General features: G+C 49.6%; 1 protein-coding gene across 3 annotated transcripts in view; it reads left to right on the forward strand.

The window, feature by feature from the left end:
* The window catches only part of LOC118218688 (anoctamin-1-like), a 41910-nt gene that overhangs the window by 14838 nt on the left and 1475 nt on the right, over nt 1-25597 (forward strand). The window contains exons 8-26 of one of the 3 annotated variants that reach the window (XM_035401283.1): nt 242-293; nt 842-897; nt 1062-1109; nt 1777-1841; nt 2850-2984; nt 3694-3854; nt 5620-5702; nt 6092-6103; nt 6298-6378; nt 8213-8299; nt 13840-13914; nt 14376-14577; nt 15793-15904; nt 16464-16521; nt 17386-17486; nt 21546-21682; nt 23146-23298; nt 23698-23750; nt 25409-25590. In XM_035401283.1, the coding sequence (XP_035257174.1) occupies nt 242-293; nt 842-897; nt 1062-1109; nt 1777-1841; nt 2850-2984; nt 3694-3854; nt 5620-5702; nt 6092-6103; nt 6298-6378; nt 8213-8299; nt 13840-13914; nt 14376-14577; nt 15793-15904; nt 16464-16521; nt 17386-17486; nt 21546-21682; nt 23146-23298; nt 23698-23750; nt 25409-25590 (1853 nt within the window). The remainder of the gene's footprint in view (nt 1-241; nt 294-841; nt 898-1061; nt 1110-1776; nt 1842-2849; nt 2985-3693; nt 3855-5619; nt 5703-6091; nt 6104-6297; nt 6379-8212; nt 8300-13839; nt 13915-14375; nt 14578-15792; nt 15905-16463; nt 16522-17385; nt 17487-21545; nt 21683-23145; nt 23299-23697; nt 23751-25408; nt 25591-25597) is intronic. The other 2 variants (XM_035401284.1, XM_035401285.1) reach the window with 2 other exon arrangements.

Genomic DNA, 25597 nt, shown 5'->3' on the forward strand with positions numbered 1-25597 from the left:
TTCCAATTCGAAATGCTTGAACACTTTGTTGGCACGAGATGCAAAGAAATCGACCAAACGGCGTAATACCAATAACATCACACGTACAACATTAAGGTTTATGCATGTAGTAGGAGCAGCAGGGACATTTTGCAATTCCTTTCGTTTTTGTGTAATGGTGGTCTCTCTCTCTCTCTCTCTCTCTGTCTTTATTGCACTCTCGCTCTCTCTCTTTCTCTCTCTCTCTCCCTCCCTCCCCGAGGTGTACGAGATCCTGAGGCGCACAGCGTGCTTGCGGACCTGCCAAACCATGGGTACGAGCCAATCCCCCGCGCAGGGGGCGGTCCTCGCCGAGGAGTTTCCCAGAATACCCCTTCCCGCGCGGGGATGGGGGGGGAGGGGATTGTTGGGGGGAGGGGGGAGGGCCGCCGTGGAAACCCGTAGCCGGCAGGGAGGCAGAGCCTCGCCCACAGCGGGGCGGAGGAAATGGGTCACCGCGTCCCTGGCTGGACGCCACGAGGACGCACGCCCCTTCTCGTTATCGCAGGGACACTCGCTGCGGCCTCGATACGCGCCCTTTCAGGAGCCATTTTGAAATTGCTTTAACCCTTTAACCCTTCTCAAGAGTAGGTTTTCTGGAATGTTTTTTTTTTTTTCTTCAAAATTCTATGCCAGTGTTCTAGAACTCCAGTGCTTCCAGTTACCAGTAGTGATTGTGACATCAGCATTAGAATGTTCAGTTCAGAACGTTCTAATTGCATAGTTGCATGTTAAAGCTGGTGGTTCTATATACGCGGGTGGGGTGTGCCTGAACTGTGCGTGGTGTGGAGAGCCTTGTGCCGACCGTGTCTTCCCTCCGCAGGTATCTCCACCTTAATCGCCAAAGGCGTCTACACAACCGCCTTCCCTCTGCACGACGTGAGTTTTTCTGTCCCCCCCACCCCCACCCCCTCCCCGCCCCCCAGGGTACATAAAGCACATTTCCCACCCAAACTGTCTGAGCGTTGTAGCGTATTATCGGACACTGTGTGGACGGTTTGCGATTAGCGACTTTAAGGTGTGGCATTCTTACTGTACCCCAGGGCGACTACCACGGGAATGGCAAGGATGAACAGAGAAACGACAGACAGGTGGGTGGGTCCTGCGCCTTTCCTTTCCTGCTCTCTACTTGATGTTTATTTAAGCCTTTGCAGACAAGGTTTTTTGGAATGTTCACTTTGTTTTTTTTTTTCTTCAAAATTATAAGTCAACACTCTTATAATATTATATTCATTGCATTCAATTACCAGTGGGTATTTGTACATCAGCATTAGAATGTTCAGTCCAGAACATTCTAAACCCTTCACCTTCATGGTCAAGAAATTATTTTATATCATTACTGGCTGGGGGGGAGGAACTGCATGCTAGGAATAGAAGGAGGTTCTTCCTGTTCCTTCTAAAATTAAAATTCCCTTGACCCAAGTATGGAAACATAAGGGAGGGTCAGAAAGCTTTTTTTTTTCTCCTTTTTGAAGTCTTGACTTTTAAGATGGAAACTATTTGCGCGCATTTTTATGGTAATCTGATCCAGTTTTGGGCATGCCGTCGTGAAACGGCTTTTTCAGTCGGCCCATATCTCAGGCAGGGGGTCGTAGCGCTGTTCCTGGATCAGCCTTCCCTTCCCCGCGCCGAGCCTCGTCCAATTTTGAGCCGCGAGGCTAAGCCGATCCCAGATCGGAGCTCTAAGAGGCTTTAAGGGGTGGCGGGGGGGGGAGTAACGCATTTCTCCCAGCATGCCCTGCTGCCTTGTCTCCGCAGATTCTGCACGAGGAGTGGGCTCGATACGGGGCCTTCTACAAGTACCAGCCCGTCGACCTCATCAGGTACGGACCCGCTCGCCCTGTTCCTGAACGCGTCTCGAAAGGGACAGAAACAAACGGTGAACTGGTAAACGGGACTGCATTTATATAGCGCTTTTATCCAAAGCGCTTTGCAATTGATGCCTCTCGTTCGCCAGAGCAGTTAGGGGGTCAGGTGTCTTGCTCAAGGGACACTTCGACACGCCCCAGGGCGGGGTTTGAACCGGCAACCCTCCGACTGCCAGACAATCGGTCTTACCTCCTGAGCCGTGTCGCCCCTAAACAAGAATTAAACACGCAGGGCGGGAAATAAGATTATCCCTCGATGGGTTCCTCTTTAAAAAAACAAAACTTGTTATATGCCGTTTACATGTAAAAATGCTGAGGACTGTTTATAAACAGCAGAATAATGCATTGTGGGATTGCTGCCTCTGTGGCTCTGAAGTCTCCCTATTCAAAGTTGAGGGCGATTGAGTATGCAGGGGTGTGTTTTAACACCCACTGCAAAAAAAGGTCTGTTTACAAGAGTCTTAGTCTCGTGTCTTAGTCTTATAATGGGACTTATAATCTTATTTTTTTTCTCTCAAGTAGAAAATATTAGCTTGTTTTAAGTTTGTTTGGCTTGCCAAGTGAAATTGTCTTGCCTCATTGGCAAATCTTGAGATGAGTCAAACTGTGTGACCTCATTGGCAATCTTTGACTTATTTAGCAGAAAAGTAATAGAAATAAGATTTTAAATCTGAAGTCTAAAATACTGGTTAAGATTGACATATTTTTTTGGTTTTTGCAGTGCAGTTATTGATTTGGTTTGAAACTAAGAAATTCAGCTTAATGCAAATAGATAAACGTCAATTAAATAAATGACCATCTGGTGCAGGGGCAGATGGCTGTCCTTAAAACATCTTCACACTGCCTCCCTGCAAACTCTGCATCGCCGAAAAGTACAGTCGTTCCCGTGTGATTGGTTATCCCTGAATCCTCCCTGTCAGCTGATGCGCATTTAACCTTTGCCCCCCACCCCCCCCCCCCCAGGAAGTACTTTGGGGAGAAGATCGGCCTGTACTTCGCCTGGCTGGGCGTTTACACGCAGCTGCTCATCCCAGCCTCGGTGGTGGGCATCATCGTGTTCTTTTACGGGTGCGCCACCGTGGACGCCAACGTGCCCAGGTAACCCCGGGGTCTGGGGCGCCATTGGTAAAGTCTGCAGCCTGTTCAACCCGCGCCGTTTTAGCGCTTGTCTTCGTGTGTTCGAGTGCGCGTGTGTATACGCGCATTTGAGTGTGTGGCAGGGCTGCCCAACCCTGTTCCTGGAGATCTACCGTCCTGTAGGTTTTCGCTCCGACCCTGACAAAGCCACACCTCATTCAGCAGCTAGAGCAGGGCTGCCCAACCCTGTTCCTGGAAATCTACCGTCCTGTAGGTTTTCGCTCCGACCCTGATAAAGCCGCACCTCATTCAACAGCTGGAGATCTCGTTGAGCAGATAAATAGTGGAATCGGGTGCGCCAAATTAGGACTGAAAGGAAAATCTGCGGTACAGCGGATCTCCAGGAGTAGGGCTGGGCAGCCCTGGTGTGCGGTAATTCATACAGCTTATATCTGCTTGTCACGTGGTGGTACCGCACTGTTCCAGCTCTCATGGTCCATTTCCAGAGAAGAGAGACTATTTCTGAGCCGCTCCAGTCCATGGTTTATGTGTATTTGTGCGGTCTGTATGACTGTGATTTCTACAGTGTGATGTGTGTGGATAACCCTGTATTGAGGTGGAGCAGCACCGTCAGGACTTCAATGTCAAATCTGCAGAGAAGATTGAAAATGAAGCATTGACCCCCCCCCCCCCCACCCTTCCCTGTGATTCCGTTGCCCCCCCCCCGCAGCATGGAGATGTGCGACGAGAAGCAGAACTTCACCATGTGCCCGCTGTGCGACGGGTCATGCGACTACTGGCACCTCAGCACCGCCTGCAGCACCGCCCGCGCCAGCCACCTCTTCGACAACCCCGGCACCGTCTTCTTCGCCATCTTCATGTCCCTCTGGGGTACAGCTGAGTACTGACTGTATACTACACCCTAACCCAGCCCCGCCACTGGCTGTTTCACCATCTTTATGTCCATCTGGGGTACAGCACAATACTCCCCATACTACACCCTAACCCAGCCCCGCCACTGGCTGTTTCACCATCTTTATGTCCATCTGGGGTACAGCGCAATACTCCCCATACTACACCCTAACCCAACCCACTGTCTGTTTCACCATCTTTATGTCCCTCTGGGGTACAGCGCAATACTCCCCCCATACTACACCCTAACCCAACCCACTGTCTGTTTCACCATCTTTATGTCCCTCTGGGGTACAGCGCAATACTCCCCATGCTACACCCTAACCCAACCCACTGTCTGTTTCACCATCTTCATGTCCCTCTGGGGTACAGCTGAGTACTGACTATATACTACGGTGCACTGTACACACACCACTGCATCATCCCTGAACTACAGTGCACTGTACACACACACCACTGCATCCTCCCTTTTCTACATAAGTGGCATCATGTTTATCTTTTGGATTATGAGCCTGACATTTAAGGGCTCATCATAAGCATAGCTTTGTTTGCACGTGTATTGTGAAAGACGCGGTGCGGTGTGATTGGTCAGCGTGCGTGAGAACACCGGCGGTGGAGAGTCCAGGTGTCAGAGAGTAGAAGTCCAGCCAGCTGATCTCACTAATTCGCTCTACCACCTGGCTGAAGAATTGTGCTTAATTAGCAAATCCATGTGGTTGGAAGAAAATGCTGGGGAGGAGTTTTACTTTCTGAACCTGGGTTTTCCATCACCGGCGAGCAGGAGGAGATGCGTACGGTGCAGCTGAGCACCGAACCTTACCGTCACCAGATCGGTTCCACGGGTCCGAACGCCCGACTTCGCGTTAAGTGCCCCCAAACGGTCGTTCCACACGCACGCACACGGCACTACTCACCCACACAGCTTGGAAGTAGACGGGAGCGAGCGGCGTGACGGTAGATCAGCGGGACTCGAACCCGCAGCCGCCTGGTTTCCGGCCCGCCGCGGACGGACCGATTTTCGGGGAGCGGCGGGAGCAACGGGATCCGCGCGGCCGTCACTCGTCTCCCCGGGCCTCGGCGGGGCGGAGGTTCGGCGGGGGCGTGAATGCGCCAGGGCGTCGGGTTACGCCTGGCTCCGCTCCCGCCCGCCCTTTGTGCCCGCCCCCGTGACCCAGCTAGTCTTTCACGGCCCGCGTTCCAGCGCGCGCGGGGGGGGGGGAGTTATGCATTATTCCACCTGGCCCTCCGCAGGGGGCGGGGCATGAAGTATTAATGAGCACGCACGCTCGGGTGGGCTGTGACACCGTGTGTGTGTGTGTGTGTGTGTGTGCGTGCGTGTTAATATAATATTTGTGTGTATAGGTCCCAAATATATAGATAAACAAACACACACATACACACACTCACACTCCATTGATCTCTGTGCCTCCTCTGCTCAGTTTATATTAGTACGGTAGAAATCATGTACTCTCTTAGTTAAAAGTACTCTGTCAGAGTAGTTTTGAATTTTTTCTGTGTGAGCTGCCAAGTCTGTGAGAGTATGCCTTGCAAGCTTTCGCTTTGCGTTCGCTAGCTAGCCTGTGTTTGTGAGGGAGCGAATATGCTGTTGCGAGCGAGTTGGGGCGGGGGTTGAGTGTTGGAGTGGGATTTGAGGGTTGGGGGGGGGAGGTGTTACAGGTGTAAGGCCTCTCTGACAGGACCTCTCTCTCTCTTTCTCTCTCTCTCTCTCTCGCTCTCTCTCTAGCGGCCATGTTCCAGGAACACTGGAAGCGCAGGCAGATCAGCCTGAACTACAGCTGGGACCTGGCTGGCTTGGAAGAGGAGAAGGTGAGAGTGGGCCCGGGGGTCACAGGTCACAAGGTCAGGGGTCAGCATCAGTGGAAGTGGATGCAACAAAAGTCCTCACCCTGGCAGTAGAGCTGGTTCAGGGGTATCAGGCTTATTGTCGTGGAACAGAATGTGGTGGGTGCATACAATGGGCTCAGCAAACATGATGGTTCAATAGCAGCCAATCATCATGTCGCCACGAAACATCGCCTTTCTATTAACGAATCACCATTGGTGTTGTTATTGGGTAGGCGGAGCCTAAATTTGAATAGTTTCAAGGTTTGGCATTGAAGTTCATGTCAGATTTTTTTGGGGGGGGGAAATGAGCTTCCCTTCATTCAAAAATAAATGTTTCATTTTCTCTTTTAAACTGCCATCTTCTCCTCAAGGACCGAATGAAGGTTTGGAGTTTTTGTTTCTAAACTGTACCCCTCTCAGTATTGTTGGCTTGGCTCTTTCTTGGGAGTGTAGCTAGCCCCCCCTACACCTCTCCCCTCTCGTGTTTGGTTTGAGTTTGACCACTCTGAGTACAACTCTGCGTACGTCTCTAGAGCCGGGTAGTGAACGGGACGTGACCCTGTTCTCTGTCCCTCAGGAACACCCGAGACCAAAATACGAAACCCTCCTCCTGCAGAAGACCAAGAAAAAGAGGAAGAATAAAAAGGGCAAAATCGAGGTGAGTTTGAATCCGGTGGACGGAATCGGGCATGCGAATCTTGAATCGAATGCATTGAATCAGGTTGATTTGAGTCAGGTCGGTCTGAATCGGTCACGTGAATCCCGAGGACTGAATCAGACGGATGGAATTAGGTGAGTTGAATCGTGTGCATTGAATACCGGTGGGGTGAATCAGACTGGTGATCGTAGTTACACTGGCATCTTCAGGACATGGGAAGTGAATCTTATTATGTTCAAAGGCTGTGGAGAAACTCTCTGATACGCTTCATGACCAAAGGTATGTGGACACCTGACATCGCAGCATCTCATCCAAAATTATGGGCTTTAATATGGAGTTGGTCCACCCTTAGGCTATATGCTTGATGTTGGGGCGTCGCTGCAGGGAGTTGCTTCCATTCAGACAGAAGAGCATTAGAGGTCGGGTAGTGATTGGGCGATTAGGCCAGGCTTGCGGTTGGATTTCCAATCGATCTCAAAGGTGTCGGATGGGGTTGAGATCAAGGCTCTGTGTAGGCCACTCAAGTTCTTCTACACCGTTCCACTAAACCATTTCTATATTGACCTATGTATGTGCCCAGGGGGGCATTGTCACGCTGAAACGGGAAAGGGCCTTCCCCAAACTGTAGGGGAAGCACAGAATCGTCTGGAATGCGATTGTACGCTGGAGCATTGAGATTAGCCTTCGCTGGAACTAAGGGGCCTGGCCCAAACCATGAAAAACAGCCCCAGATCAAGGGCTGTCCAGATACTTTTGGTCACATGGTGTATCACAAAAGGCGGTGTTGAGTTGCCTCTGATCTCATATCAAATTAGATTGTACTCTATTGTCAGATTTCACAGAAATTTGTCTTGCGTCACAAGTCATACTCTACTCGCACACAGAGGAAGCATTGAGTCAGGAAAATAAGACGAGCAACGCAAACAGTTGACGCGCGTTTCGATGATAATAGACCATTATAAAACGCACGCAGGTAGCCATCTTAGATGCACCGGCCCACATTGCACCTGCCCGTAGCCCAATACCGCATTACCATATATGGGCATCGTACGTGTGAGCAGGAGGCCAGTGCTCCCTCCAGCTGAATGGTGCTTTCAATACGGTTATGGATATTGATAAAAGCTAGTGATGGCTGCGTGGACTAATCCCTTTTGTGATAATGCCTTCGGTGCTGTGTGTGGGGAGATGGCGTGTGCCTGAATGCAGAGAGTAAAAACCATGCTGGTATTGAGTATCTGCAGGTGGATTTCCGCGGTACTGGTTTTTTTAATACGCAATAAATGACACCTGTCCTTGATGTCGGTGGAAGTACCCTTTAACGGAGCGGTTCTCCACCGGGTAATAAAGTTTTATATAGATTTAAATAAAATTTAAAAAAAATAATAAAAAATTTGAATATGAAGGTACAACTATATACAATATACATAGTAGAAAAAATGAGGTGTGTTTGTGTGTGTGTGTGTGTATATACATACATAACATATGCATTTGAAATGTATGTAAAAATCTCAGCTCATCCTGTCTTTTCTGTCACATTCTACCTGCCATGCTTTCCTCCATTTTGTCTGTTTCACTGCTGTTCTGTGTGTTTGACCTTGCTGTTTACTCTGGAGCTCCTCCATTTTGGCTCTGGTGACGCACAGAGGTGGTCGGTCACCCCCTGTCTTATATAGTGGGGGTTTTCTCTCTGTGGAAGGCCTTCGGGCCGGCCTGGGAGCGGGGATGGCCCCCGCCCGTCGGAAGCCGTGGCCTTAGGCGAGCGGGCCCGCGGGGCCCCTGGCGGCCCTCGGGGGGCCCGCAGCAGGTGACGGCGGGCGTGTTGTGTGTCTTGCAGTCGTACCGAGGCTCGGTGGACACGCCGGACGCCGGGAGGGAGAAGTGGAGGCAGAGGTTACTGCTGGCCATGAACGGGATGCTGCCGGTAACCCAGCCCTCCGCCGCGCCGTCCTTTTCCTCACGTTAGCCGCGCCCCTCCGCCCCCCCACCCGTTGGGCCGTCCCTCTCCGTGGGCGGTCCTTCCCGGGTGATTGGCGGGCCATTTCCCCTCTGTCAGGTTTCTGTAGTTCTGCATGCGAGTCGCTGGTGTCCCCCCCCCACTGTCAGTGTGAGTGTCGTGTCGCTGTTTCTCTCCACCAAGCACCGCAAACTGGAATGATTCCAGCACTGTGACCAGGGATCATTTCAACACTAAGATGGAATGATTACAGCACTGCAACCTGGAATCATTTCAACACTGTAAGCTGGAATCATTTCAATACCGCAACCTGGAATATCATTTCAATACTGCAACTTGGAATCAAACCCGGGAGGGAGCGGTCTCCGTGTAAACTGAATTAGCCTTTGGCTGAATTCTGGGGTCGGTGGTATGTGGCATTCGGTCCAGCGGTTAACCGGATTGGCCTTGGCTGTGCCAGCTGGTGGAGAGAGCACACGCACGCCTGGGTTGCGTTATCTAATCAGCCCAGGTGCTTAAAGGTGTGTTCCTCTCTCCTCCACCTCGTGACGACTGTTGTCTGTTAATCGCAAACAAACCTTTTCGCGCCCTTTCTTAAACCGATAAACGTTTTAAACGCTGCTTATTTCTTCCTTGATACCTAGGCAGCTTAATTTCTTTTTCTTTTTTTTTTTTTCGTTCGCGCGTTCAGACGTTTTACCCCCCCGCGGAAATGGCTGGGCTATTTTGCAGCGGAGCAGCAGAAAATAAATAAATAACTCCTGTCCTCACACGACACAGAACTCCCCGGTCGCGTGCACAGGGCGCGGCGTTTGGGGAAATTAGAGAAGGCGAGCAGCTGGGAGTGCCAGGTGTGAAAATCAGGAGGAGGGAGGGGAGGAGGGAGGGAGGGAGGGAGGGAGGGGGCGGGGCTTGCCGGGTCGGTGCGCGGCCGTTCTCTGGAGGTAATCCTCTTAGTGAGCTGAAACCCGGGCTCTGCGCACGAACACAATGGCGGTTAGGCCGCTTCGTATCCGCGCAGGGCGAACGAGGCCCGGGTAGCCTCCCTCTCCTCCTTCATTTCTCACCTTTTTCATTCCTCCCCTCCTCCTCCTCCTCCTCCTCCTCCTCCATGCTATGTAAAAAAGTTGCGTAAGTCGCTCTGGATAAGAGCGTCTGCTAAATGCCTGCAATGTAATGTAATGTTCTCATAAACAAAGCTCCCGTCAGGGGCCGGCGAAGCGATTCAGGGGTTTCGGTTCAATAAATTCAGGAAACGAATTTGAAAAGTTCCCACTATGCTACGCGGCGGTTTTTTCACTTATCGAATTGAATGTCAATGGAACTGACCCCCCAACCCCCCCACACCCCCCCTCCCCCCAATACCTACCTGTGCTAGCTGGATACATGCCTGCAGGGCTCTCTGGAAGAGACTGCAGATTCCTCGCGTTCATGCACCAATAGGCAGTATCCTGAAAGAGTAAAGAAGCAGCTAGTCTAAACGCATATATATATACAGGACTGTAAAAATACAGTCAGGTAGTATGAAATTCTGTGGAAGCACGCCGTCCTGTAGTGTGTTGAGTGCCTCAGGTTTCTCTGGTGACATTCGTATGTGCCTGAAAAAAGGGGAAACTGTGCTGTCAAAATTCAGTGCTATGAGGAAAAACATACCGCCCTGAAATATGGCTCTCTGTATTTTTCTGTGTGCTGCTGCATTAGATTGGCCTCTAGAGGGAGCCAGAGGGCAGTAGATGATGCTTCAATCTGAGCAGATATAGTTTTTTTGACAGGACTAATGCCAGTATTTCCCTGACTCCATGTTAAGAAGCTTGTGGTTATATGTATAAGGCTTATTAATTATGCCTGACTTTTGAAATGGCACAAACTGAGAGCTTCCCCTTCTCATCTCAGAGCTAACCTGATTTGCTGAGAGGAAGTGGATATTTTCTGAATTTCAATTATTTCTCTACATAGGGATTTTGATTGACAGGTGTGTCTTAGAATGGCATGATCAAAGGGTTTCTTTGACTCGTGCAGTGGGTCTCAAACTTGGTCCTGGGCGACCACTAGAGTGATTGGCAGGTGACTGATTAGGGTGCGATTGACAGGGGTCTTGATTTTGGTTAAGGGGTTTCTGTAAGCAGGGTTTGACTGAGCAGTGTATAGCTGGATATACTTTCAGAGGAGGCTTTTGATTGACAGGTGTCAGTAACTGAGCTTCCAGTGATAGACGTCTGAGAGCATGCTTCGACCGTCACAGCGTCCGTACGGCTGAGCGGGGAGGGTCTAGACAGACCACCGGAGTCCCACTCTCCGTTTGGCAGCTTGTACGCCTCCAAACCGCACCTGACGCCTTAACCACACCCACAAAAGCTGTCAATCACGTCATCCTGCCCATCGCACTACCATCGTACCGCATTGCGTTTTCAATGCGGTAACTGTTACATTGTTGTATTCAGTGTCCAACGTTCAACTTCACTTGAAGTCAAATGGCTGTAAACGGCTAGTTTTCTGCTGATGAGGCTCCCACTCAAATGATTTAGGGTATGTTTAGTATGGGTTATTTTAGGTTATTTTAGTTTGTCCTGGTTCAGATGGTAATATGCTGTATGTGCGTTGTGAGTTCTCTGAAAAATGAAGAATTCTATGGTGCCAAATTGTGTGCCATGCAGGGTCAAGAGTGCAGGTTTTCATTCCAAACAATAACTTCACCTGCTGGTTTTGCTAATTAATGCACCTCCAACCAGAGAGCAGGGAACTAATTAGTGAAATCAGCAGGTGAAGTAATACTGTAAACAGGTAAAAACCTGCATACTCTCAGCCCTCCATATTATTGGGCTCCACTGCTATAGAGTGGCAAGACAGTGTTGATAGGCAGTGTTCAGTCCTGATAGGTCGTCCTCGTTCTCCTGTATGGGGGGCTCCAAGCTCACACACATCTTCTCGCTGCACTGCCCTCAGGTTGAGGGATGTCCTCCCCACCCCTAGGTGGCGCTGTTGCCCTCTGAATAGAGCAAGTTGCCGACTCGCCACACCCGTGAAACTGCAGCGATTGAACATGGCTGCGGTTTCTCACAGACTGGGATCCAGCCAATCAAATTCAGCCCCCACAGTTACTGTGCTGTGTAATTTTGATGCTTAAAGCCTGCGTATTCTAGACGCATTCTAGACGCACAAAACAACGCAAACCAAGGTTCGCCCTGAACGGCTTCTTCCTTTTTTGGAAAAAGGACGCCTGACTCGACTGCAAACCGCGCGGGAAATGCCTCCTGGCCGCTAATTGGCTTTGGCCGTAAGCACCTCTTGGGCGGCTAATTGCCTTTCACAGCTTCGTTAAGGATTGGGCCGTATCCACTCCCACGGACCCGAGCCATTATGGACTACAAGTACCAGAAGGGTCGTGTCTGGCGGTGAAAAGGCCCCTTAAATGCACGCGACCCTACGAGAGTGAAGGGAATCCGCCTTCCTGTCCTCCTTCAGCATGCATATCACAGTGGAGCCTGAAATGAAAGCCATTCTAACCTGTAAATAGTCAATCTATTGAAGGTAAACTCCAGTGGATCCCCTGGGAAAGGTGATTGGTCGAATCCAACAACAGACTTTTCAGGGCTGAGGTGTCGATGGTTTTCATTGGTGGAATTGTTTTGCACCATTGTCTCCATTGCTTGGAAGGACAATTGGGGCCAGATTTATGTGCATAAAAGGCAGAGAAAATTGAAATTAGCGTCTTATTTACTAAGGCTACAGCTATCAGCAAAATGGTACTGCCTTCTATTCACATTTTGTGTATGAAGCACAGCTTAAAAGGTACAGTTAAACAGAAAATAAAAATAGACTCCAGTTTAGTGCCTTGAATACACAGTAAAATGCCCTGTGTTAATTCAACTGTTAAGGAGTTTGTGAGTCCCCTCTGACCACAGTGGACCCATATAAACTATAAGAGATCATTTAATGCTGAACACATTGTGCAGTGTGTCTTCATTGGATGCGGGGAAAGGGCACAGGCTATCCAGCATTACAGACGGCACAGAACCTGATACGCATATTCCAGCTGTGGTGGCAATTGGCGATTGAATTGATCCAGATGTGCGATAGCGTAATGGTGCTAGGAGCTTTGCCTATTGCTGGGATGGAATGGGAACACGTGGGAGGTTCTAGGTCATCTTTTATTTCTCCCAGAAGAGTAATTATTTATGCGGCTGGGTGTTTGTCTTATAAGCCGCAGGTGTCATGGACCACATTATTTTTGTCTGTTTTTTGGCAGTGCAGTGCCGTGAATTTCGCCATTTTAGTGCTTTCCACTTTGTTTCTCCGCTCTGTTTCTACACTGTTTCTATGCTGTTTCTACACTCTGTTTCTATGCTGTTTCTACACTCTGTTTCTATGCTCTGTTTCTATGCTCTGTTTCTACACTCTGTTTCTACACTCTGTTTCTATGCTCTGTCTGTTTCTATGCTCTGTTTCTACACTCTGTTTCTAAGTATTCCTGTTAAAGGCAAAAAGCATGCTCTTTCCGTGATGGGCCAAGTGATTTATCGCACCAGCCCCATTGTAAGGCGGTTTAAGAGAAGTGTGCCCCTCAGGATAGGAAAACAGGCTGTTTACTGTGCTGACGGGGAGGCAGCAGGGTGTGATAAACGATTGTGTGGAAAAGATTCTCCATAATGCAGGGTAATCATGTTTTGCATTGTTGGGAAGCCGACGTCATGGGGAACAAGTTGGTGTTTTTTGGTGGTTGGGGTGCTGACTGAAGATCTTGATACCGATGGGTCAGCACCCGGCCCAGATACGAAGGTTAACCCAGGGGTGGCACGCTTACAGAGGTAGTGCAAGTAGGATTGCTCATGTACTGTTTTTGGTACGATTGTGCCTTTATTTGATGGCTTGGGGTTTTGCTTTGATCTTTTGGGTATGTAAGGGGGGAAAGTGCAATGGCTGGAACGCGGTCTTCTATGCATCATATGCGTACCGCCATTCAATTACACGTTACACAATTACAGAGGAAAGGTTAGAACACTTTGGGGTCAGATAACCGAGATAACTTTTAAAATTTAATCCCCCGCTCTCGTAGCATCGGGTAAGATGACTCACGCTCCTTTGCCAATCTGATGCTTCTGCGATTCGGCGTATCTGAGAGATTTCTTGTACAATCAACGGACTTACTAATTAAAAAAAAAAAAAATATATAAAAAACTGAAAACCCTGACGTCTATAGCAGATTACCACCGCTCAGTCAGAGTAACCTGACCGTCTCCTGATCTGCCTGTTCCTGTATTAGCTGCCCAAAATAATACACAGATCCGAGCCGCTCTAGCGTGCTGTATTTGGTATAGTTCTTAAGTCTCGGAAGAACGAGCGATTTCAGGCGTAGAAGTGATACTGCAGTGCAGCGTTTCCATTGCGAACACTGCTTGAATTTCAGGTTGTTTGCTGGTTTTTGGGTCGATGCCCCTGTTTGGTAATGATCATGTCTTCCTATGCCCCCCCCTCCCCCCCCCCCTCAAAAAAAAAAAAAAAAAATACAGCCAGGAAATGAGAAGCTAACATGGAGAGACCGGTTGCCTGGGTACTTCATCAACATCTCCTCCATTTTGTTAATGGTAGGTGGCTGTCAGTCCATTCCTCTCTCCATCTCTCTCTTTCCACGAAAGTTCTGCTCAACATGGTGTGTGGGTGGGGTGGGGGGGGGGGTTCTTTCCCAGGTTGGCGATGATGGGCAGTTGACTTTTGATTATTAATGGTCTTTTTTTTTCTTTTTTTTTTCTACTGTTCGTGCAACGCATGTGATTTTTGCGTGTTGTGACATAGAGAAAATGGCTGCGATGTACTGACTGAGTATTGGAATTGAGGTCAAGCCGCTACTGAAAATGGAACAGTAAAGGTTCTATTAAAACTCAAATCTCTCTCTATCCCTCTTTCTCTCTCTCTCTCCCTCTCTATCCCTCTCTCTCTCTTTCTCTCCCTCTCTCTACCCCTCTCTCTCTCTCTTTCTCTCTCTCTCTCTCTCCCTCTCTCTCTCTCTCTCTCTCTCTCTCTCCCTCTCTCTCTCTCTCTCTCTCAGTTCGCCGTGACGTTCTCGGCCGTGTTCGGCGTCATCGTGTACCGCATCACCCTGTCGGCCATCATGGCGATGAGCCCGGACCCCGAGGTCAAGTCCAACGTGCGCGTGACGGTCACGGCCACCGCCGTCGTCATCAACCTGGTGGTCATCCTCATCCTGGACGAGATCTACGGCAGCGTGGCCGTCTGGCTGACCGAGCTCGGTGAGGCCGCCGCCCCCCCACCCTCCCCCCGCGTCGCTCACGCCAACCGCTATCCGCCTTGCCCAGGGGAAAGCGCTAGCACCATTAGCACCAGTGAATTTCTTTTCTTGAATGTTTGGTATGAGTTTTATACAGCGGAAAAGCCTTCTTAGGGACAAAGTGGTGGGACCTAGCATCTCGCAGGTAGCTAACAGTTAGCACCGTCCGTTGATAAATGACAGCCTCTGTGGAATCGCAGGAGCGAATGGGAAAGCCTTGTTCTAACACTGTTCTAAGCCACTGTTCTAACACTGTTCCTAACCTCTACTCCAGCACTGTTCTAAACCCCCCATTCTAACTGTTCTGAACCACTGTTCTAACACTGTTCCTAACCTCTGCTCCAGCACTGTTCTAAACCCCCATTCTAACTGTTCTGAACCACTGTTCTAACACTGTTCCTAACTTCTACTCCAGCACTGTTCTAAGCTACCGTTGTAACACTGTTCTAACACTGTTCTATGGGTAAGGTACTGGTTCTGTAACCTGAAGGCCACAGCTTCTATTCCCCCCGGTAGGACACTGCCGTTGTAATCCCTGAGCAAGGTACTTAACCTGCATTGCTCCAGTATATATCCAGCTGTATAAATGGATGCAGCGTAAAAAAAAAAAAGTTGCGTAAGTCACTCTGGATAAGAGCGTCTGCTAAATGCCTGTTACGTAATGTAACGTAAAGTTCACATCCACCGTTCTACCACACCCGAATCATCGCACTCTTGAGTTTATCACGGTCCGGTCATGCGTGCGCGCTGCGTGTGAGTAATTATGGCATTATTGTGTGTTTATCGAGCGGGAGAATAATCCGTCGTGTCAAATAAAGCCGTAGTATTTGAAGGGCGCGGTAATCCGCGTTTGGCTTACGGTAGGCCGGGGGGGGGGCGGGGATAATGACAGAGGTGGTGGGGGGGGGGGGTCCCAGCCAGGTTTCACAGGGCAGTGCACAGAAGGAGATTACGCAGAGAGGCCGCACAGCTGGAGGGGGAGGGGGTGGAGGTGATGAGCAGGAGTCACGGGGGGGGTGGTGGGGGAGGTCAGGGAAAGGTGAAAGGTCGGGCAGGACAGTAAAAAGGCGCTGGCCCTTGAAAAAATATTCCGAAAATTAAAACGGACAAGTTTTTTTTTTTTTTGCGTCGCCGTCGCTCCACGTCTGACCGGGCGCGTTCGCTGTCTCGTCTTCAGAGATCCCCAAAACGGAGACGGACTTCGAGGAGCGTCTGATCCTGAAGGCCTTCCTGCTGAAGTTCATGAATGCGTACGCCCCCATCTTCTACGTGGCCTTTTTCAAGGGAAGGTAAGGAGCACCCCCTACCCCCCCCCCCCCTACTCTCTCTGTGAGAACACCCGTCAGGTCTCTTGGCGAGCTCTTTGATTACATTTCAGATGCCAGCATCGTCACCAACTTCCTGCTCCTCTCCAAGCGAGAGGAAGACCGGTCCGATGAAGAATAAAGACGCCTCTGACACCTCACTTTTTTGACCAATGACCTTACTGAATTTTAAAGGAGAGCTCCACCCACTTTTCGTGCTCATGCGCGATTCTCGGGCCTTCTCCCCCGTAAGATTAGCCTGTTCGGATATCAACGCTTTTCTGCCTTCAGATTTTAGGGGGTGGGGGGGTGGGGGCGTCTCTTGATGGAGCAGGGTGTTTTTTTTTCACGGGGTGGGTAGACAGACGGCGGAGACGCCCCAGGTGGAGGCGGAGCGTGGCGGCGGAGAGGGCAAGAGGGCAGAAAAAATGCACCGGTTTGCCCCCCGCAGAGGGGGTGAACTCCGATTGGCCGGAGCGCAACCCGGAAACCAGCCACGGCCCGTTTGACTCACTGCTCACGGTTTTTTTTTTTTTGTCGTCAGGTTCGCCGGCCGACCGGGGAACTACGTCTACGTCTTCAACCACTATCGCATGGAGGAGGTACGGCCCGCCCGGCGGGGGGCTTGGGTTCCACTGTATGACGATGATGACGATGATGACCGTTAATATCAATCGCGGTAGCATCTGTAGCGGTAGCGCTAGATGTCAACCTGGGTCAAACGCTTTATTTGAAATTCCATTTATACAGTTCAAGCGTATTGATGGAAATTTTAAAGCAAAAGTCTGTTTTCGCAAAATGCTCAGAACAAAATATTACCCGTTCGGCTAATTGTTTGTTTTGGTTGATAGCTTTCGTGGAAAAGTCTCGGGGATCTGCAGGGATGTTTTCTGGTCTTACTGCAATCTAAGGAGTTTACTCATCCTGACTTTGGAACATGTTGCTCCAAGAAAATTTGTAGAACATAAAACCTAAAGCCCGTGTTTTTAAGATGGCTTGTCGGGTGATGACAATTTATTTGCTTTTGCGACTCTTCGTAGTTCTTGTTTTCTGTAATATTAAATGTAGTTTTCGCTACGTTTATTTGTAGTAAATCGCGCTATTGTGTATTTACCATGTGCCATTTTTTAATATAGTTTTATTGCGTAATTGCATTTGTTTGGTTGCGTCTTTTAAAACGTTGTTCTGTTAAGCTCTTTGAGGCGAAATAATGGCGTTCCGCAGGTGCACATGATGTTCTGTATGAAATGTGCTCTAGGAAATTCAAGTCCTGTCAGTGTTTGTGAAAAACAAACACTGCTTGTCTCGCTGTAGGGTATGAGCTGACTAACACGAGCCTGTGTTTGTGTGTGCGCGTGTGTGTGCGCGTGTGTGTGTGTGTGTGTGTGTGTGTGTGTGCGTGGACGAGCGTGTGTGTGTGTGTGAGCGTGTGTGTGTGTACGCGCACGTGTTTCCCGTCCGTCCAGTGTGCTCCGGGAGGCTGCCTGATAGAGCTCTGCATTCAGCTGAGCATCATCATGCTGGGGAAGCAGCTGATTCAAAACAACATCTTTGAGATTGGCATCCCGTGAGTATCCGTGTGCGCCGCCCAGCCGCCCTCCCGCCCACCAGGCACAGCCCTTAACAAAAGGTAGCGTGACTAGCTATTGAAGCGCGCTCAGGCTCTCCCATTGTTGATGTACAGCGCTGGCGGCGTGTCCTCCGGGCTGTGACCACACGTCAGCCTGCTGTCGGGTCTGCGGGCCCCGCCCCTTAGCGCGACCTTTTGTTTTTTCTGCGTGTCACATCTGAGAAATTAAAAAATGACAATTCGTCCTTTTAAACATTTTCCGTTGCGTTGGAGTATGAATTCAGTCTCCCGAATTCAAATAATGATGGTGACATAATAACAGACTAAATCCTATTTTAGAGAATGCTTGCATAGAAATTGCGTCCGTGACTGTTGAATTCTGAATATTTATTTCTTGTTTGTTTGGGATATAGTATTAGAAGGCATTGCTATCTATCTGACTGGTCGATACCTGTATTTGTAGAGCTTTTAAATTGTAGCCTGTGTTTCTGTGACTTGATTTTCAGTCATCCATGATGATATTACGCTTTTTTATGCACTCAGTCATATAGTTTGGACCAGATTCTAATTCGGTTAGAATTAGGTAATAATATTCAGCTTTTGAAGTCTCATTTTCTCATTTCCTGTTCTACAAGCCTTTTGTTTGAATGCATTTAGTGCTATGCCATGCTCAAACTCCAAGATGCAGTTATTGCGTATAGTTCTAGGTGCGCAGTGAGGCAATGATATCTGGTGTTGTTTCAGATCTTTGAAGAATATTCTGCCAGGGCCCATTTCTGACAGTACTGCTCCTACAGATTTAGGTTGTGCTGGAATATGAGAGCGTAGTCTGTACAGTATAAGAGCACACATGACTGTATGTGTCATGTGTTCAGTAGTCAGACGTGAGCTGCAGACTGTTCTCCAGTTCTCTCTTGCTCTTCTTTTTCCCTGGTGAATTCCGGAACAACATCACGCGTCCCAAACTCTCCTCGGACCCTGCAGTCCCTAAGGATTGCTCTGCCGCAAGGGGCCTCTTTTCAGGAAACAGGGAGTTATCGGACCCTGAAAAGGGACGCGTGGTTCATAATTCTCTGGCGTTTTCAGCCGTCATTGGGGTCTCAAACGGGCTAGGAAATACGGAGCCAGTAAAAACGAATAGGACATGAGAATGAACATCTCCTATGGCATCTTCACTAAGTTTTTCTTTCGTGGTATTGGGTTTGAACTACCATTAATTACCACTAAACTCAAAACTGAGAAACCGCGTGCACATTATTTCCCGACCTCCTGTTTTATAACTACTCCTCAGTAATGGCCTTTTAACTAAAGTCTCCCACTTAGCCTGGCTGGCCTTGCGTATGCAGCCCCTCCAGTTGCATTAACAAAAATAAGATGAAGTCCTCTCCTGGCTTGAAATACAAACTGAAGTGTCTTTTTGTGCAGCTGGTTTTCCTGGAAGGGTAACCCAGTTGAAGTTGCGCTGTTACGATTTTAACGTATTCTGAGTCAACGTCAGAGTCAAGTGAACAATTTACCAGGAAAATTCACCCTCAGCCTGGCCTCGAACAGCTAACCTGCCCGACAACAGTCAAACACAGTGTTCTCACTTCTACAGCTGTGTGAATCAGGAACACAGGAAAACGGCGTTCTCTGTGCAAACAGCCATTTGAAATGGGGGCACACCAAATAATTACTGACTCATCACCTTCCAGGCGTTGAAGTGTGTTTTTTTTTAGGCTTGTTTATGTAAAGCAGCTCGTGTGTATTTCCAGTGTCAGCCAGCCTTGAGTCATCCAGTTATCGGACTCTCTCTCTCTCTCTCTCTGACAGCAGATGTCTGAGATGACATCATGCGCTGCCAAGGCCTCTGAAGCCACTCCTGATTGGCTGCGTTTCAGGGGGGAAGGCCGCCCCACCCATGTTGTCCTTTGTAAAGCTTCCTGTAAACATGTTTCGGGCTTATCGCCGCTGGATATTCTGCATGGCAGCCAAATTGGCTTGTTTACCGTAATGGGCTTCCATAGTGTTTCTCTCAACACCCTTTTTTCCACCAGACGCTCCGCAGGCCCGCGAGTGGTGGGTGTGTTTCCGCGTGTGTGTGTGTCCGCGTGTGTGTGTCCGCGTGTGTGTGTCCGTGTGTACGTTTGCGTGCCGGGTTCCCACAGTCCTTGAAAATCCTTTAAAATATTTGCAATATCAGTGTGCTGAATTGAGAGCTTATTGGGTTGTACGTGACGTCAGTTCCACTACCAAAAGTATATTTGGTCACTGGAAAGTGAATGTGTGCCTTTGTGGACACAAAATATATATTTTTAAAAAATAAGTCTGCCTCAAAATAAAACTAGCCCTGTAGCTCAGGGTAGGCCTTGCACACAAAAAAAATCATTAATCCTGATCTTGCACCCCCCAAAATCATGGACAATATAAACCTGGTTAGAGTGGGAACCGTGTGTGTGTGTGTGTGTGTGTGTTACTTTGAGCACCGGTGTCAGGCCGGAGACCTGAACTAGGCCGTTTCCTGTCTGCTCTGGATCACACTGAGCATTTTAGCCTGTAGGCACTTCATGTGTGGCACAGTTTTAATGAAAATCATCCAAAAAAAAGAATCTAATTACTGAGGCCTTACTTCACATGGCATCAGAGAAAGAGCCTCCAGAGTCTGAGCTCTCATTTATGTGATGTCGTGACCCATTTCCGACCTGCTCCTGACCCATTTCTGACCTGTTCCTTACCCATTTCTGACCTGTTCCACACCCAGTTCTGACCTGTTCCAGACCCAGTTCTGACCTGTTCCAGACCCAGTTCTGACCTGTTCCTGACCCATTTCTGACCTGTTCCAGACCCAGTTCTGACCTGTTCCAGACCCAGTTCTGACCTGTTCCAGACCCAGTTCTAACCTGTTCCTGACCCAGTTCTGACCTGTTCCAGACCCAGTTCTGACCTGTTCCTGACCCATTTCCGACCTGTTCCAGACCCATTTCCGACTTGTTCCCGACCCAGTTCTGACCTGTTCCTGACCCATTTCTGACCTGTTCCAGACCCAGTTCTGACCTGTTCCTGACCCATTTCTGACCTGTTCCAGACCCAGTTCTGACCTGTTCCTGACCCATTTCCGACCTGTTCCAGACCCAGTTCTGACCTGTTCCTGACCCATTTCTGACCTGTTCCAGACCCAGTTCTGACCTGTTCCTGACCCATTTCCGACCTGTTCCAGACCCATTTCCGACTTGTTCCCGACACAGTTCTGACCTGTTTCTGACCTGTGTGCGTATGGATGTGTAGCTGCTTGAGTGAACAGTTCTTAAATGGCAGCTTTAAGATAGAAACACAATGTGACGAAGAAGCGCGATCACAATCACCCTATTGACAGTTCAGGTGTTCTTAATATGGAAGTTTCATAATAGCTTTTCAGCATGGCATCCCTTACAAAAAAAAAAACTAAGTTTATAAAAGTTGGCCTTAAGTACACACTAAATCTCAGATAGTGTACTTGAAGTGCACTTACACTTCACTTTCCAGAAGTTAACTTAGAACACAGTTTAAAATAAAGTACACCAATTTTGGATACCAAGTTCAGAAGCAATTTATAAATGGTGCGCCTTAGCCATTACCCATCGGCGCCCTCTTTGATCTTCTGTGCCTGTGTTCCAGTCAGACAGGCAGATACGTTTCTTTCTTTCTTCCTCTCCGCCTCCCTGTGCGTGTGTCCCGTCCTCTGTGTGTCTCCGTGTGCTTGTACGTGGCTGTTTTTGCATCTATGAAACGGACGGTCATTCACAGTAAACCGGCCATATTGGTGTCCCAAGTAACACGTTTGTCCAACAACCTTGTATTGCTAATATAGCCTTGTCTAGCCTTCTGTACTCAGTTTAGATCAGATATCAGACATCAGAACATGGGCAGAATCTTGACATCTCATGACATCTAGATTCACTGATGGCCCCCTACCATACACACATTCATACACAGTTTCTCACATCCTGTCTCTCTCTCTCTCTCTCTCTCACACACATTGTCTCTCCGTCTCCCCCCCCACCCCTCTCTCTCCCTCCCTCCCTCACTCCCTCCCTGCAGGAAGCTGAAGAAGCTGTACCGGTCTCTGAAGGACAAGGGCTCGGACCCAGAGCAGGTGGACGAGCAGACCCAGCGCTGGCACCAGGACTACAGGCTGGAGCCCTTCCAGGGGCTCACCCCCGAGTACATGGAGATGAGTGAGTCTCACACACACACACATGCGCACACACACATGCGCACACACACACACACACACACACTCTCACACACACACTCTCACACACGCACGCACATACACTCACTCACATTCTCGTACACATACTCTCTCACTCACACCCACTCACGCACACTCACACACACACACACACACACACACTCTCACTCTCACACACGCACACACACACACTCTTACTCTCACACACGCACATACACTCACTCACACACTCATACACATACACTCTCTCACTCACACCCACTCACGCGCACACTCACACACACACACACACTCACACTCACTCTCACACACACGCACACACACGCGCATACACTCACTCTCACACTCATACACTCTCTCACTCACATACACACACACACTCACACTCACTCTCACACACACACACACACGCACACTCTCTCTCTCTCTCACACACACACACACACACACTCACACTCACACTCACTCACTCTCACACACACGCACACACACACGCATACACTCACTCTCACACTCATACACATACACTCTTTCACTCTCATACACACACCCACCCGCACTCACACTCACACACTCACACACACTCTCTCTCTCACACACACACACTGTCTCTCTCTCACTCACATACACACACCCACTCACACACACACTCTCTCACACACACACACACACACACACACACACACACTCGCGCGCACGCATACGTGAGCGTGTGAGTGTGTGTAATGGAGGACTGGGGCTGTAGGAAAGTCTGGGCCCCAGCCTTCAGGGAGGCGAGGGGGACTGAGAGAGACATCAGAGGTAATGTCAGGTGGCCCTCCAGCGCATTCCTTCCGCGACGCCCCCCGGGGGGAGGCCGCGTCCTCGCCGAGCCGAGGAAGAGCGTCGGCCCCCCTGGCCCCCTCCCCCGCCCCCCCGCAGACGCCGCGCGTCTCGGTCTCAGGCGGTTTAATTACGCCGTCTTTCCCGGCCGTCCCGGGGGGTCGGCCCGCGCGCACGCCGTCCTCTCTCATTTCCGTGGGAACCGTCGGCATGGCTGCGCCCAGCTCCCGGGACCCCTCGGCGCGCAACTCGCCCCCCCCCTCGTCAGCCGCTTCGCCGGTCGATGTCGGCCGACGGCCCCACGTGCACGTTGCCGAAAAGCACACACAAGTCCGGAGATACACACCGTCTCATGAAGCCATTCCAGTATTTTGTGTGCAGAGTGCAGATTGGTTTTTTTTTAAGTGGAAATGATACGTGATTAATATTAGAAGTTGGAAGGCCAGTTCTTGTTTTTGAATGAAGTGATGCAGTATATAGCGAGAATACGAGTGTGTCTGTTTTCGTGTGTGTGTGTGTGTGCGTGTCTGTGTGTTTATGTGTGTGTGCGTGTCTGTGTGTGTGCGTGTGTGTGTGTGCGTGCGTGCGTGCGTGCGTGCGTGCGTGTGTGTGTCTCTTCTGCAGTTATCCAGTTCGGGTTCGTCTCCCTCTTCGTGGCTTCCTTCCCCCTGGCTCCGCTCTTCGCCCTGCTGAACAACGTCATCGAGATCCGCCTCGACGCCAAGAAGTTCGTCACCGAGCTCCGGCGGCCGGACGCCGTGCGGACCAAAGACATCGGTACCTCGGCTCGGACGGGTTTGGGCTGTACGGGGGGGAACATTGCCTCGCTAAGTCATTCACATAAGTAAAAATGCAGACGGGAGACTAGCTGGGACTCAAGTAGCTTGACGGTCAAGTTTAGAGTCAAAGGTTGATTTTTGCATTCGTGTGAGGTGGCTGCACCACTGCATTCTGCCTGGGTTTATTCTGCCCTTACGAAGCCACCCTTAAATAAGCTCTGGATGCAGATGATGCTGACACTGGATACAGATATCTCACACAGGATACCTACAGGGAACAGGATACGCACGGGGGAACAGTAATGAGAACAGGAAACTTAAATTTTGTATTTACTGAAGGGATTTTCTCTTCCCTCCCTGTTTACCTCTCTCCCTCCCTCCCTCCCTCCTTCCACAGGTATCTGGTACAACATTCTCAGTGGGATGGGGAAGTTCTCTGTCATCATAAACGTGAGTGAACACATGTCCTACACTGTCACTTGGTTTAAGTAATCACTTCAAGTTTTGACCTTTATAATGTAGAGCCATAGATTCATTTCAAATTAATTTAATTTATTCTTCAGGTTATTTCTTTTTTCTTAATTTATTTAGCTGTTTTACCAGTAAAACCAGTAAAAAATGACTTTCTGTGGTATTCAAAGGGATTTTCCAAGAGAAAGTATGTTTTCATTGATGAGCATTGTCAGTTAGAATGGATAATGCTAACAGGTTGTTTTCAGTGACTAGGCTAATGCAACAGGCTCCTGCAGCCACACGCAGGCATGGGAGATCACTGTGGGTTAAGTGAATGCACTGAGGGTTAAGTGAGAGCATTGAAGGTTAAGTGAAAGCACTGTGGGTTAAGTGTGAGTACTGTGTGTTAAGTGAGAATACTGTGGGTTAAGTGTGGGTTAAGTGAGTGCACTGTGGGTTAAGTGAGAGCACTGTGGGTTAAGTGAGAGTACTGTGGGTTAAGTGTGGGTTAAGTGAGAGCACTGTGGGTTAAGTGAGTGCACTGCGGGTTAAGTGAGAGCGCTGCAGGTTAAGTGAGAGTACTGTGGGTTAAGTGTGGGTTAAGTGAGAGCACTGTGGGTTAAGTGAGTGCACTGCGGGTTAAGTGAGAGCGCTGCAGGTTAAGTGAGAGTACTGTGGGTTAAGTGTGGGTTAAGTGAGTGCACTGCGGGTTAAGTGCGGGTTAAGTGAGTGCACTGCGGGTTAAGTGTGGGTTAAGTGAGCGCACTGCGGGTTAAGTGCGGGTTAAGTGTGGGTTAAGTGAGCGCACTGTGGGTTAAGTGTGGGTTAAGTGAGCGCACTGTGGGTTAAGTGTGGGTTAAGTGCGGGTTAAGTGAGAGTACTGTGGGTTAAGTGTGGGTTAAGTGAGAGCACTGCGGGTTAAGTGTGGGTTAAGTGAGTGCACTGTGGGTTAAGTGAGTGCACTGTGGGTTAAGTGTGGGTTAAGTGAGAGCACTGCGGGTTAAGTGAGTGCACTGCGGGTTAAGTGCGGGTTAAGTGAGCGCACTGCGGGTTAAGTGTGGGTTAAGTGAGTTCTATGCACAGATCCTCTGGGGACATCTGAACCGGAGGGCTTATGAAGGCGGGGCCAGGAGATGAGCTCTGTGGAGGCCATCTGGTCCTCATCGCACATCGTCTTTGTTTATCGCCGATGTCTTCGGCTGTAGCACGCTTCACATCCTCGGGAACCGCAGAGGGATCCTGGAACCACCCTTTCCAAGGCTGGATTCAGTGGAACAAAATCTCCCTTCAGATACAGACGTGGAAGGAAGAGGAATTTAGGGTTTTATTCCAAGGAGCTGTAGATCAGGACAGGGAGGAAAAGAGATCGCTGACATGGGGGCGGACAGAAGGAACGTGGCAATTTATACCTGTATGAAATGTTTTTGTTTTGTTTAGTAGGATCACCACATGGCCTTAGGGTTTGCCTTAAAATGCATTTCTCTCCTGACTTTTCTGTCGTAAAGTCCACTTAAAGCTTGTGACCCATCCGGTACCAGCAGGTCATAGAGGGCTGTCCGAAAAAGCACAGCTCCTTCCGTTGTGAGCGGGCGTACGTCTAATCCCCGTTTCCCTCCCCCCCCCCCACCCGCCCCCCACCCCCTCCCCCCCACCAGGCCTTCGTCATCTCCTTCACCTCGGACTTCATCCCGCGCCTGGTCTACCTGTACATGTACAGCGACTCGGGCAGCATGCACGGCTTCATCGACCACACCCTCTCCTACTTCAACGTCAGCAACTTCAAGCCGGGCACCGCGCCCGACTTCACCCCGGCCGACCGCGAGGTGGTGTACTGCAGGTGAGAA

This window comes from Anguilla anguilla, chromosome 19, assembly GCF_013347855.1.
Source record: "Anguilla anguilla isolate fAngAng1 chromosome 19, fAngAng1.pri, whole genome shotgun sequence".
Classification (NCBI taxonomy): domain Eukaryota; kingdom Metazoa; phylum Chordata; class Actinopteri; order Anguilliformes; family Anguillidae; genus Anguilla; species Anguilla anguilla.